The sequence below is a fragment of the Nematostella vectensis genome, chromosome 11 (genome assembly GCF_932526225.1).
Source record: "Nematostella vectensis chromosome 11, jaNemVect1.1, whole genome shotgun sequence".
Classification (NCBI taxonomy): Eukaryota; Metazoa; Cnidaria; class Anthozoa; order Actiniaria; family Edwardsiidae; genus Nematostella; species Nematostella vectensis.
This window is the reverse complement of record NC_064044.1, coordinates 15505950-15518956: the sequence shown is the minus strand read 5'-3', so window position 1 is coordinate 15518956 and position 13007 is coordinate 15505950. Positions and strand designations below refer to the sequence as shown.

The following is a 13007-nucleotide window of genomic DNA, read 5'->3' as shown; positions in this document are numbered from 1 at the left end:
GAACCCCTGTACTGAAAATGTTCGTCCCGTCCTCCGAGCATTCACTTTCTATTAGAAACTTCTAGTTTATTGGGATATTTACTGCATATTTACAATGCAAAATTCCTTTGAGCTTGACTTCTACGCGGACCGAAATCCCACCAATCCAGAGCAGAGCTTACGTTATGGACCAACCACAGAGCGAGCTTGAAAAACTTGTGGCATTCAGGAGAAAGTTGTTTCTTTTTCGCTGAAAAACTGTTATATTGTCTAGACGAAGGGAGATTTTGCTCTTTTTTTCAAGGTTAGAAGTTGAAGTGTATTTGTGAGTTATTGTTCAAGGCGTAAATTTGTGGATATGTCTACGACTTCAATGTATTTATACGACTTTTTGCGCCATCTCGGTTGGTAAAATTACTGTTGATTTGCCGATGCGTGTGTTTGTTTTACAAAATAATCGCTTGTCTTGCGCTGTTGTTTTGGGGATAAACTTTTAAGCAGACCTGGCATCTTTTGCTAAATAATTGTAGCACTCCTTCTTATGTTGAGGGGGTTTTGTGTACTTTTTTGACGTTGGTTGATGACAGACACTACATAATTAATAGTATAGATTAGCCCTAAAATGCTTACCTAAACTTTTTTTATTTTTTAGCCTTTTTCTTACACGAAGTAACTTGCCTACTTACGTTATCGCAAAGCTTAGTTACTGCAATATGACTAGTTACGGCAGTCTTATCTTGGTCGCCATCTTGGATTTTGTAATTCCACTTCTCAGATCCATGTTATTTGTGCAGTGGAAATGCCAGATTCGCGATTCTGTTACTGTAAATTTAACTATAGCTTTACTTTCTATCAAGTTATTGTGAAAAGACGTGCTCAACTCGGGTTGATTTCGGACTATTTGGCTGTTTTGTACAAAGCGATGCGTGGAAAGACCCGTGTAATGTTGCAGTCAAGTCTCACACTCAAGAATGGGCTAAAGGTATTTACCTAAATTTGCTTGGTCTAGTCAAAGATAGAAATTTGAATCAATTGATGAAAACTGTCGATTATATAATTCTCCATTTGTGGGACACTCGACCGCTAGCAACAATAAAAGATCAGGGTTCTGTTAGTTCTTAGAACACGTGTTTCGTTTCGACAAACTTGTTTTTATTACTTGGATACCTGTGGTATCCCAGTCATAAAATGCAACTGTTTTTTTTCCGTGGTCCCGGGAAATCTGCCATATTGTGCAATACCCCATGAGCCTCTGCGCCACTTCGTGTACCATCTTTTTTGTGTCCCCATTTGTCATTACGCTATGGCTGAGCTTACATAAAGTACGTCCCTTCTGCCGGTCATCGCTAATTCACTTCAAGACAGGAGACGCGCCATGTTGGATTTGAGATTTCATCCGAGCATTAGCTTATATTTGTGCAGGTAAAAAAGGCAACTTTGGCAATTATATTATTGCAAATGAAATCAAAGGTTTTCTATCTATAATGCTATTGTGGGAATTCATGTCAATTTGAATTTTTACCGCATATTTCCTTCGTCGATTCATGATACGATTAGTCAAAGACCCGACCTGTAGGGCCGTAGAGAAAGAAAAAAGTGTTCGGGAGCTTTCTTCAAGGCCAAAATTTAAGGTGCTTTAGCTTTATACACTCAGGAATGAAGTAAAGTTAATTACATTTATTTCTTATGTGCATTTTGTATTTTGGTGGGAAAACGGCTGATATTGTCAACAAGGGAATGCTGTTGAGACCCAAAATAAATTGTGGCTAATAATCGCGGGTTTATTGGAACAATTTGGAACAATGAATTAAACAATGATATGTAAGTACTTATTTATTACAATACTTACTGCTACTAAATTAAAAGTAGAGAGTTTGTTTTTTTGTAATATTTCCCATTATTATTGTTCCCCCAATGCTGCTGCTTCCTAAGTGATGCTCTAAAATTCGCAACAACAACAACAACAACAAACATCTTTTATTTGCACACAAAATTAAGTGTTACATAGGTTGTTTTTTTTTTATATATATATATATATATTCATATATTTATTGATAGGGAGAGGAGAGAAAAAAAGAAAAAAAAAAACCTAGAGTTGCATACCAAGGGGGGACAATACTTCGGTGCGGGCACCCTAGAATAGCTTGAGAGCTAAACGGGCTAGGGTGCACTTAAATGTTAGGGAAAAATCATAGTTTGGAGATCTGGAGGCTGTGTGCATAAGCAAGAATGTACGAGAAAAAAACAGATATAGAGACACGACAAGGATACAACAAGGATACGACAAGAATACAAGCTGGTACAAGCAGAGCGGAAACAAAAACAAAAGGAAGGAATATATGGCCAAGAATTAGGTGATAGTATGGGTTACAGGTGAAGATGTGGGTGGGTTAATAGGTGGCGATTAGGTCGTCTGATAATTTTTTTTTGAAGGATTTCATATTTAGGTCTTTGTCATTTTGGGTGAGTTCGTTCCAAATTTGTACACCTCTAAATCGGATGTTGAATTTCCCGTAGTTGGTGCGTGCTTTAGGTAGGGTGTAACTAGATTTGGCAGAAAGTCGGGTGTTGTATTTGTGGGAAATTATATGAAAGAAAGAGTCAAAAGTTGTGGGGAGAGTTCCAGAGTGGTGTTGGTACATAAATAGCGCTGTGTGGAAGTAAACTATATCTTTAACCTTGAGAAGTCCTAGTTGTTTGAAGATGGGGGAAGATGGGGCATCGAATTTAGAAAAAGTCATAATTCGTATCGCACGTTTTTGCATTAAAAAGAGAGGTTTTCGTGTTGTACTATAGGTGTTGCCCCATACTAAAATTCCGTAAGTTATATGGGGAAAAACAAGTGAATAATATAGTTGTTTCAAAATGTTAATATTGACAAAGTAACGTATCTTTGAGAGTGCTCCTAGATTACGTTTAAGTTTTTTGCAAAGCTCCGTTATGTGGCATTTCCAGTTAAGATGTGAATCAATCATTATTCCTAAATATTTTATGTATTTTTCTGATTTGATTGGTTTATTGTTTATCTTCAGTTTTATAGGATGAGTTACTTTTTTCTGAGGAGGATGGAATAACACAAAGTTAGTTTTATCTATATTTAGAGAGAGTTTATTGGCACAGAGCCACGTATATATATGTTTTAATTCGTACTTCACGGTAGATTCTAAATTGGTTAGGTTTTTGTTTGAATAGAACAAATTGGAATCATCTGCAAATATGTTAAAGTCTAGGATTTGGGAGGAGTTGTTAAAGTCGTTAATGTATAGTAGAAAAAGAACCGGACCAAGCACAGACCCTCGGGGAACTCCGTAGGAGATGGAGCTCAGTGAAGATTTGCTGCTTCCAATTTGTGTGAACTGTTTTCGATTTGTAAGGTAGGAAGAAAACCAGTCATACGCGATGCCACGAATTCCATAATGTTCGAGTTTGCGTAAAAGAATCGAGTGGTCTACAGTATCAAAAGCTTTACTAAGGTCAAGGAAAAGTCCGCACGAAAATTGGCCCAATTCTATGGCTTTCTGTATTTTGTCAACAACGCTTAGTACAGCATGAGTTGTTGAGTGTTTAGGGCGGAATCCAAACTGATTGCTGTATAATATATTATGAGTTTGTAAGTAATGATTTAAGCGTTGGCAAATTAGTTTTTCAAATATTTGGTTGAAAATTGGGAGCAAGGAGATAGGTCGATAGTTAGAAAGGGTAAGGGCGGAACCCTTTTTAAATACAGGGATCACCTTAGCGATTTTGAACTTGTCTGGGACTATGCCTGACTCGATTGAAAAATTGTACAGCATTGCCAAGGGCTTAGATAAAATGGAGCTTGCAGATTTTAGAACTCGCGTGGGAATACTGAAGGGCCCCGTTGACTTGTTTGAGTTGAGTTTACAAATTTCAGACTCGATTTCGTTGGGTAGAATCGGGAAAAGGCAAAAACTGTTTGGCTGTCGTTTTTTCAAATAGTAAGAGAAGGATTTCGCAGTGTCTGGAATATCATTTGCTAGATTTTTTCCAATGTTTGTGAAGTAGTTGTTAAAGGCATTAGAAATGGCTGTTGGATCCGTAAGCACCGAGTCACTAGTTATAATTTTACTCGGAATGGAAACCGGAGATGCTTTAAGAGTGATTATTTGTTTTATACCTTTCCATATTTCTTTAACGTTCTTAAGATGTGCTGAAAAATAGTCTTCATAATATTTTTCCTTGCTGGCCATTAATAGACGTTTAAGTTTATTTCTGTATAGTTTAAACTGATTATGTATAAAGGAATTCTGAGTATTGAGAAACTGTTTATAGAGTTTATTTTTAATAGCAATTGAGTGTTTGATGCCTGTTGTGATCCATGGTTTGGAAAGGAATTTGATTTCCTTTCTAGAAAGTTTTTTCAGGGGGCGTGTTTGTCAATAATCCTTTCTACTGAAGCGTAGAAAGAGTCAAAGTAGTCGTTTACGTCTTTACAGTGCGAAAAACAATGCTCCCAGTTTATGGCCTGCATATCATGCACTACCGCGGACTCGTCATAATGAGAGTAATCCCGGCGGAAAAATTTGAATCTACGAGGGAATTTAGTAAATTTGTTAATTATCAAAAAATTCGGTAGATGATCCGTCAAATCATAAACAATATTCCCGCTAATGGTGTGATGTTGAAAAGAGTTAAAGAAAATGCGATCAATAAGCGTTGCAGAGTGATTAGTGATGCGGGTAGGTTGGAGAATGTGTTGTTGGAATGAGTAGGATGCCATTGTATTTATAAAATCATCCGTGGCCTTATCTGAGCTACAATTCAATGCGTTAATATTCATGTCCCCCATGAGTATGCAAAACTTATTTTCCTTATTTATCTTATCGATGGTTTCGTTAAGCATGTTTGTAAAGTTTTCTATTTCTGAATTGGGGTGTCGGTAAGCAACACCACATAAAGTGTTTTGATTTTTTTTGTTTTCGATTTCTATCCAGATTATCTCATGGAAATTGCTCGAGGAGGAAAGGTCTGAGCGAATGTTGTAGGAGAGGTTATTTTGTATATAGAAACCTACTCCGCCTGCCTCCGTATTACTTGGTTCTAAAATAAAATCATAGCCTTCTAGCTCCGTATTTAATGTACTGTAAATACGGTCCTTATTATACTTGATTTCGGAGAGCCCAATGACATTAAACGGGTGCTTCAGCTCGGCTAACAATGAGTGAAAGTTATCAAAATTAGCAGATAGGCTTCTGATGTTACAATGCATAACCGAAAATGTATTGTGGCAAATTGATTGACTAATTTCGGTACTACTATGAAAATCATGGGCTGAATAGTATTTAAAGTTTACTCCACAGGGTAAACTGTCTGAGGAGTCTTCGTTGGAAGGAGTAGGGAAATTATTAGTTTTGTTGCCCAATTTTGACAAGATCTCAAATCTCCGTAGTTCTTTTAAATAGTCGCCATGAATATGCTAATATCTTAAAACTTTTTTTGCTTAGTATTCGATTTTATTACAAACCCTTGTAGTTAGAAAATAGCAAAGTCTCCAGTGGGAGACCGGAGTTCCAAGAAAGGAAGAAGCAGCTTCCATTCCTGTCTATATATCTGTCTTCACATCTGTCTTCTATATTGTTTTAAATTTCAAAGCAAATACACCCAAGGAATGTTTGGCAATAGCCCCCCTTGTTACATCCATGGTATTCTAGAATTTAACCAGATAGGCGTAGTCTTTCCTGGAGGAGTAATTCAAACAGCACCAGAAATGTAGGGCCAGCTCATTGTCTCACAAGAGTAGCTGTTGGAAAACAACTTGGTGGACTAAATATATCTTTTGACTTTCCAGATTATTTGTTTGAAAATTGCTATATCCTAAAAACTGTTTTGACCCCCCCCAAATGTGCTATCACTTATAACAATTTTCAAACACATTTTCTATGACAGTGCTCTGCTGTGGATTATATCTATTTCTATGTAGTTTATGTGTATGCTCTCTACACTGCTATATGATAGCATTTGGTAGAAAGTTACACTGTAAAAGACAGGACAATCAGTCATGTCCACTTTCATGGTGAGTCCCCCCCCCCCAATCAAACCCGGAGAGTTGGTGCTTCTTACCATTATTGCCCTAATCAGTGTTATGATATGGCATTTATAATATAACCCAAGATTTTACAAATGTTTTTAGTATCCAGGCGGTATTATTATGGCCAAAAATATTGTCATACATATACACAGGTAACCCATCAGGTATCCCAGTCAACCCTGCGCGCAGGGTCTTGTTATATTATGCTTTGCTTCATGTGGACCAGGTATTATTCCAACTAAAAAAAGGTTTTCAGGTTTAAACCTTTCTGACCTTGGAAGATTCATCAAAACCATGTAGTGCCCCAACACTGTACACAAAGTGCTTGAATGGCTGGAAGCAGTCTACATTTAGCATCAGTTCATAATTATCTTTGCCACTCTCTCCATATCCGGCCATCAAACACGTCAGCCAGAAATCCTGTTGGTATGTCTCCGTTTCGCCATAGTTCACACTGGTCTGCAAATTGAGGTCGCTGGAGGAAGTTCTTCAAGGTGTGAATCACACTTTTGCACCAATACACCTTAAATGGGTAAAGTCGATCTTTTCTACTCTTTAACGTTGCTATTTTCAACAGAGGAGCATTGCAAATGGTACGTCTAAATGCTTGGCGATGGTGAGGAAATGCTACAAATGGACACAATTTGGGAACTGCCTTGCCATTACAAATTTTGTAACAGTCTTCAAAATTGTAGACACTGTTGCAGCTTGGACAGACAACGTAATTAACGAGTTAGTCTTTGTCAATGCCAAGTTGTGTTCGGTACAGATGGAAAGTGTCGGGAAGTAGAGAAGCAAAAGCTGCTGTCATTGGAATTAATCTTCCAACTGATTCCATAACAATCTTTATAAAAGATAGCAGTATATCAAGTGCATTGTCTGATATGGAGCAGAATGAAGACCACAAGCAAAGGAACACCAGGGCACACTTTACAATTGACTTCATTGATGCAACTAGTGAACTGGAAACATTCGTATCAACAGATGGGAGGTGATGCAAGCCTTCTGTAAAGTCACAGTTGAAGTCTTTCTCAGACAGATTCCAAAAAGCAGAACTTTCCCCGGGATTGATATTTTGTGTGTCCTGGCCTGTGTAGGCCCAGTCATCTTCCGATTCATCAGATTTCTCTCCATTGTTACTATCATCTGTTTAACGCTCAGTTAAGGGAAGTATGAAAACTACTAAGGAATAGTTCAGAGCAAATGACCTCTGTGTAGAACCTTATTCATGTGTGAGATTTTGGCCGGTATTACCCCCGCCCCCTATTGATTGTGAGCATGATCCCTTTCTTTGCCATGTATATGGTATGTTGGATTTAAAAAAAAAATACAACATAAGTTACACAATAGTCTCCTGCGCAGCCGTCCTTAGTGTCAGTCTCGAATCCCTCCCCACGAACGGCTGCTTACTTTCGAACCAAATGCCGGTATCGACCAATCACAATTTGGTTTCCATATCCTGAAACCGTTCGCGCTATATCTAATGAACCAATCAAAACACGGGTAACATCTAGAAAATCTATGACGCGTTTCTCTCACTTCAGAAATTACAAATGGCGTCGCTACAAGAAACATTCACGTTCGTTGCTGCTAAATTCAATATTCCAGCCTTTAACTCTCTTCAGAAGAAGGCTATACAAATAATCATCGATCACAAAAAAGATGTATTGGTGAATTTGCCCACTGGGTTTGGAAAATCGCTGATATATCAAGCGTTACCGATCGACTATTTGGAGGTTCTAGTTCTGAGAGTACAGGCCACATGGTCGTTGTCTTGAGCCCTTTGCTGAGCCTAATGTATGACCAGGGTCAAGTTCCTGAGAAGTGTTGGGAGTGTCAGCTCTCAACTCATCTTCAGACTCAGACGAGGAAAAACGTGATGCAGAGAAAGGAGCCTTTTCTGTCTTGTATGGATCACCGTAATGTTGGCTGAAGAATGAACGCTGGAGAGCAATGCGCTAGAAATTGTGCTAGAAAGCTTTGTGCAATCGCCGTAGACAAAGCGCATGTTTTAAGGCAATGGTGAGTAAGTTAAATTACATCTGTTTTGTCAACGATTTGATTTATTAAACTCAACCACAAATTTATTTGTTTTGGTACTTGGTCTTAGGAGTTTTGTGTCCTAATATTTGCAGTTATTGTCACAATTTTGTATTGTTAGAAAGCTTAAAAGCAACGCTGCATGAAATCACTCACCTTATATTACACTCGACTTTGTTCATCTTATTATTTTTGTTTTTATACGTAGGGGCACTTCACACGAAAACAAGATGGCTGCATTTAGAGAGTCGTATAGAAGGCTATGAGCTACGGTCCTTGGCTTCTGGTATACCAGTCATTGCATTGACAGCAACACCAACAACTTCAACTAGGGACACAATTACAAGGATTTTGCACATGAAGAATTTTGAAGAGATCAAAGAGAGCCCACATACGGTACATTGTGCATTGCATGGAAAAAGGAGCTGGCCACGAGGAATACTTTAGTTGGCTGACCGAACAGCTAAGGATTGAAAAAGAGAAATCAACCAGAACAATTTTTTACTGCCAAACGAAAAATCAGTGTGGTATAATCTATGCGGTTATAAGAGGTCTTCTAGGGAAGGAGAACATGCACAGCACCACAGGGTCCCCACTTGTTGAGATGCTGCATTCATGTACTCCACATGCAAACAAGCAGAACATTTTGGATTCCTTTAGCCAGCAAGATGGAACTGTAAGACTCCTCATTGCCACAATTGCTTTTGGCATGGGAGTCGACTGCAAAGGGGTCAAGAGAGTAATACACTATGGTCCATCCAAGAGTGTGGAGGCTTATATCCAAGAAACAGGTCGCGCTGGAAGAGATGGCAGCAACAGCGTGGCCTATCTACTCTAATCATGGTGTTCTTCTGAGTCATGTTGATGCAGATATGAAAGATTTTGTTAAGGCAATAAATTGTAGAAGGCAAAATCTTATGAATCATTTAAATGAGGACTTTGAGGAGTTTACTATATCACACTTGTATTGTGTTGTCTGTGCAGCATCATGTAATTGCGGAAAGGAAGGCTGCAAAGATGTTGGGTCCTACCCAATAAACTATCAAGAAGTTTAGGCTACTGGTCCTGGGAGAACCGTTTTAGAGGGTCAGAAGAAACTTGTCAAAGATGCACTGGAAACAACAAACAACTTGTAATGAGCATGCTGAACACTGCAGCAAATAGGGAAATAAAAGCACTGACTGATCTTCACTTCATGTTAGGATTTTCAGATCATCAGATTTCCCAAGTCTTACAACACCTAGAACATATTTCTTCTTTGTCGGATGTCATGCATTTGGTTGAGATCTGGGACAGGAAACATGCACTGAAAATTATTTCTATAATTTCTGCAGTTTTCGGTGACATGCCATATGAGATAAGTGTTCATGATGAGGGAAGAGAGACCGGCTATTACTTTGATGATGATTTCTTGGATGAGTGGAATGAGGTGTTTCAGGATGATGAACTATTTGACATGTCGTTGTCACAACTAGAGGCATCGACGTCCCAGCTAGAGGAGTCCCATGACGACTCGAGGGATCCAGCAGATGAGGAAATGCCTCCGGATGTCTTAGCTGCACTTGATGGTATTTAACAGATTTATTTATGATTACATATTTGCAGAGCACAGATATTGAATAGGAAATAGTGATCTTAAATGTGCAATGGCCATAATGGCGTATTTTTGTCTTTTATTTTTTTTTTTTGCTTAAAAATCAATATCTTACTACTGTTTGCTGTTTGGAAATAAGTGTACTGAAGCATAAGAAATCTCTTGTTTGCTGTAGACTATTTAATAAAAAAAAAATCCATGGTTTTTGTGACATGGGTGTTGAAATAGGAATATATTTTGTAGTAACATTGTCATAATATTGAAAAATTGAAATGGATTCGCATAGTGCAAGCTGGTTGAAATACTGAAGGTGTAGTATACTTATACAATAAAACACCAGGGAAAGGTTATCTTTTTAAATAGTTTATTTTCTAATCCATTCATGTATCAATCTGTATATAAAAACAATGATCCTATTAATGCTTCTAGGCATTATGTTCACAACTAGTACATTCATTTTATTTCTAAAAGTTTCCAAATATTCTTGTTTTCTATATCATTTTTTGGAAAGTGAGATGTTAGTTACCTTGGCCTCTTTGACAGTTTTGTGAAGTAAACAGATTAAAACCAATGAGGATAAGAGAAACATATAATTGAAATGAACTTTACTTTCCTAGCCGTAACAGTTGCATAAATGCACACCAGAGTGCAACTGAATCCTCCTGTGATTCTCACATGGTAATCGGTTATTTTTCTATAAACCTTGCACTGGTGGTCATTGCAGCTAGCATTGCTCTTTTTAAACAAGGACCCGCACTATAAAAGGGCCTGGACCAGGTCCACGAAAGGCTCAGTTGTGCTTAGTAAACTGCTAGGCGGTGCGGAGCTCCAGAGTTCAGTCAAGCATGTCTTGTTTACCCACCAGGAGCGAAACCCAAACAACTTTTAAAGCGCTTTTCTTCTCGTTTCCTCGGCTTATTTTCTCTTGGGTAATAACAATGAATAGCCCATCAAAAAAGCCGGAATGTGCAGTAAAAATTAGTTCAAATTATTAACGATAACATAACTAAAAAGTCTCACTACCGACGCAATGTTACGGCATTTTGTCATCTTGAATTTTTTTTAATTTTATTCAGCCGAAAGGGGGCGGAGCTGAGCCCTTTTATATTGCGGGTCCTTGTTTAAAAGGATGTATTATCTTACTATAAATTGACAGTTATTCTAACACAACAGTAAATTAGTTTCATTGGATGGCCTTGAAAAAAATAAATGGTGTAGCTAGTTCAGTGAGAAAACTAAGTAGTCTGTGTCAACATGGAAATAAACATGAACAACAATAACAACATGTGTTTGAAAGTCATGTATAATGCTATAGAAAACATATTGTTAGTTTTGTTGAGTTTCGACTATTTGTTGGTATTGATGGTGGACACTCACTAGTTTTCCGTGTCATTTAATTTAATTTCAGAGTTTGTTTCTATTTTACTGAGGTGCAAGGACATCAAAATAAAAGTAAAAAATGAAGATTGAATGGGTGGCATATAATCTTTGCACCAAGATTGCCAAAAAGCATCTCTTTAGCAAGTTATCCTTCCAAGGATGTAATTGGCCCCTAGCAGAGCATACAAAAAGGAGGATAATATCAAAACCACTAGTAGTAAAACGACTCTTTGAGATCCAGTCCCACTCAAAAGCTTTATTTACCACATGTTCAACTTTTATTCACACCATGTGACCATTAAGTTTAGAGTATTTTGCTATGCAAATTCCTGAAATATTTTTTAGAGTAAAAAAAAATCTAAATGCTATAAGCTTAAGAAGATTCAACACTGTTTCCCAGACCCCAATCATTCGATACACCGAGCATTCATCTTGAATATATATATCGTCAGCCTTTCTTGCGTTTCTAACTGCTCACCCACGTAACAAAAAGACCAAGCCAGAGTTTACCTCCTTGTGATCGTACAGTTATCAAAAGGTGAGTGTTAGAATAAGTTAAGTCAGCGTAACATAGCGAAGGGAGCGTTGATCGGTAGGTGCGAGACACATAGAACTGAAACCTGCGTGTTAGGTAGTTTTTAATTATTTCTCTGAAATCTTATCGTCAGCCTTTCTTGCGTTTCTAACTGCTTACCCGCGTAACAAAAAGACCAAGCCAGAGTTTATCCTCTTGTGATCGTACAGTTATCAAAAGGTGAGTCTTAGAATAAGTTAAGTCAGCGTAACATAGCGAAGGGAGGGTTGATCGGTAGGTGCGAGACACATAGAACTGAAACCTGCGTGTAAGGTAGTTTTTAATTATTTCTCTGAAATTTTCTTCGCATGCAAAACATCTCAAGATCCCCTAAAATCATCACCTCGGAGCTTTGAGCGCGGGGAAATAGCGACGAAGAAATCGTCTATCTTTCAAGATTTGCTGCCTAACGGATCGAAACACCTGTACGCGGATTGGTGCAGATGTAAGCAGCGGTGTGAGGAAACAGGCGTTTTGCAAGCCATTTCAATGCAATTCCATATTAAGAAATGTGTGGGTGTTTGGCTGGATGTTTAGATGAAGGAAGATATTATTTATTTTTTCTGGACTTTACATGGATGGACTGGACTCGAGAGACTATGGTCTAAGGAATTAAGGTTAGCGCTTAGGACTGAGAAAAAAACATGATATATATAAACTTTTGTTCAACTCATAGTTCGCTCGCACAGCAATAATTCCTTGCAGATGGAAAAAGATATGAGGAATTTGGCCGTGAAAATCCGACTTACCAACGGTTGAGAGTTATAATAGTTCGTTTCTTGAAAAGTTCTCTCTTCTAGAGCTGAAGTCTAATCTTGGTATCCGCATATGCGAAAAGCTGTCCTCATCACAGGGTTCCCAATTGGCTGATTTGTATTTTTATTTCATGCTGATCAGCGGTCTTTTTAGCGCATGCGCGAGTTTCATATAGTGGATGTGATTTTTCGTGTCCACACCACAGGTTTTCCCAGTCGGCTGATTTTAATTTTTATTTCATATCGATCAGCGGTGTTTTTAGCGCATGCGCGAGTTTCATATGGTGGATGCAATTTTTCGTGTCCACACCACATTCCCAGTCGGCTGATTTGTATTTTGATTTAATGCTGATCAGTGGTCTTTTTCGAGAACCCCTGTACTGAAAATGTTCGTCTCGTCCTCCGAGCATTCACTTTCTATTAGAAACTTCTAGTTTATTGGGATATTTACTGCATATTTACAATGCAAAATTCCTTTGAGCTTGACTTCTACGCGGACCGAAATCCCACCAATCCAGAGCAGAGCTTACGTTATGGACCAACCACAGAGCGAGCTTGAAAAACTTGTGGCATTCAGTTGTTTCTTTTTCGCTGAATTAGTTCATATCTTCATGTTTCAAGGATGTGTCAGTTGCA

The 13007-nt window shown here is 38.1% G+C and overlaps 1 protein-coding gene across 1 annotated transcript; it reads left to right on the top strand.

Annotated features, from left to right (window-relative positions):
• Nucleotides 1–7578: 7578 nt before the first annotated feature.
• Nucleotides 7579–11233, top strand: LOC5500198 (ATP-dependent DNA helicase Q-like 1). Its single transcript, XM_048734015.1, is given in 3 exon segments — nt 7579–7796; nt 8432–8872; nt 8874–11233. Coding segments are annotated over 3 exon segments (906 nt in total). The 5' UTR covers nt 7579–7581; the 3' UTR covers nt 9124–11233.
• Nucleotides 11234–13007: the final 1774 nt, after the last annotated feature.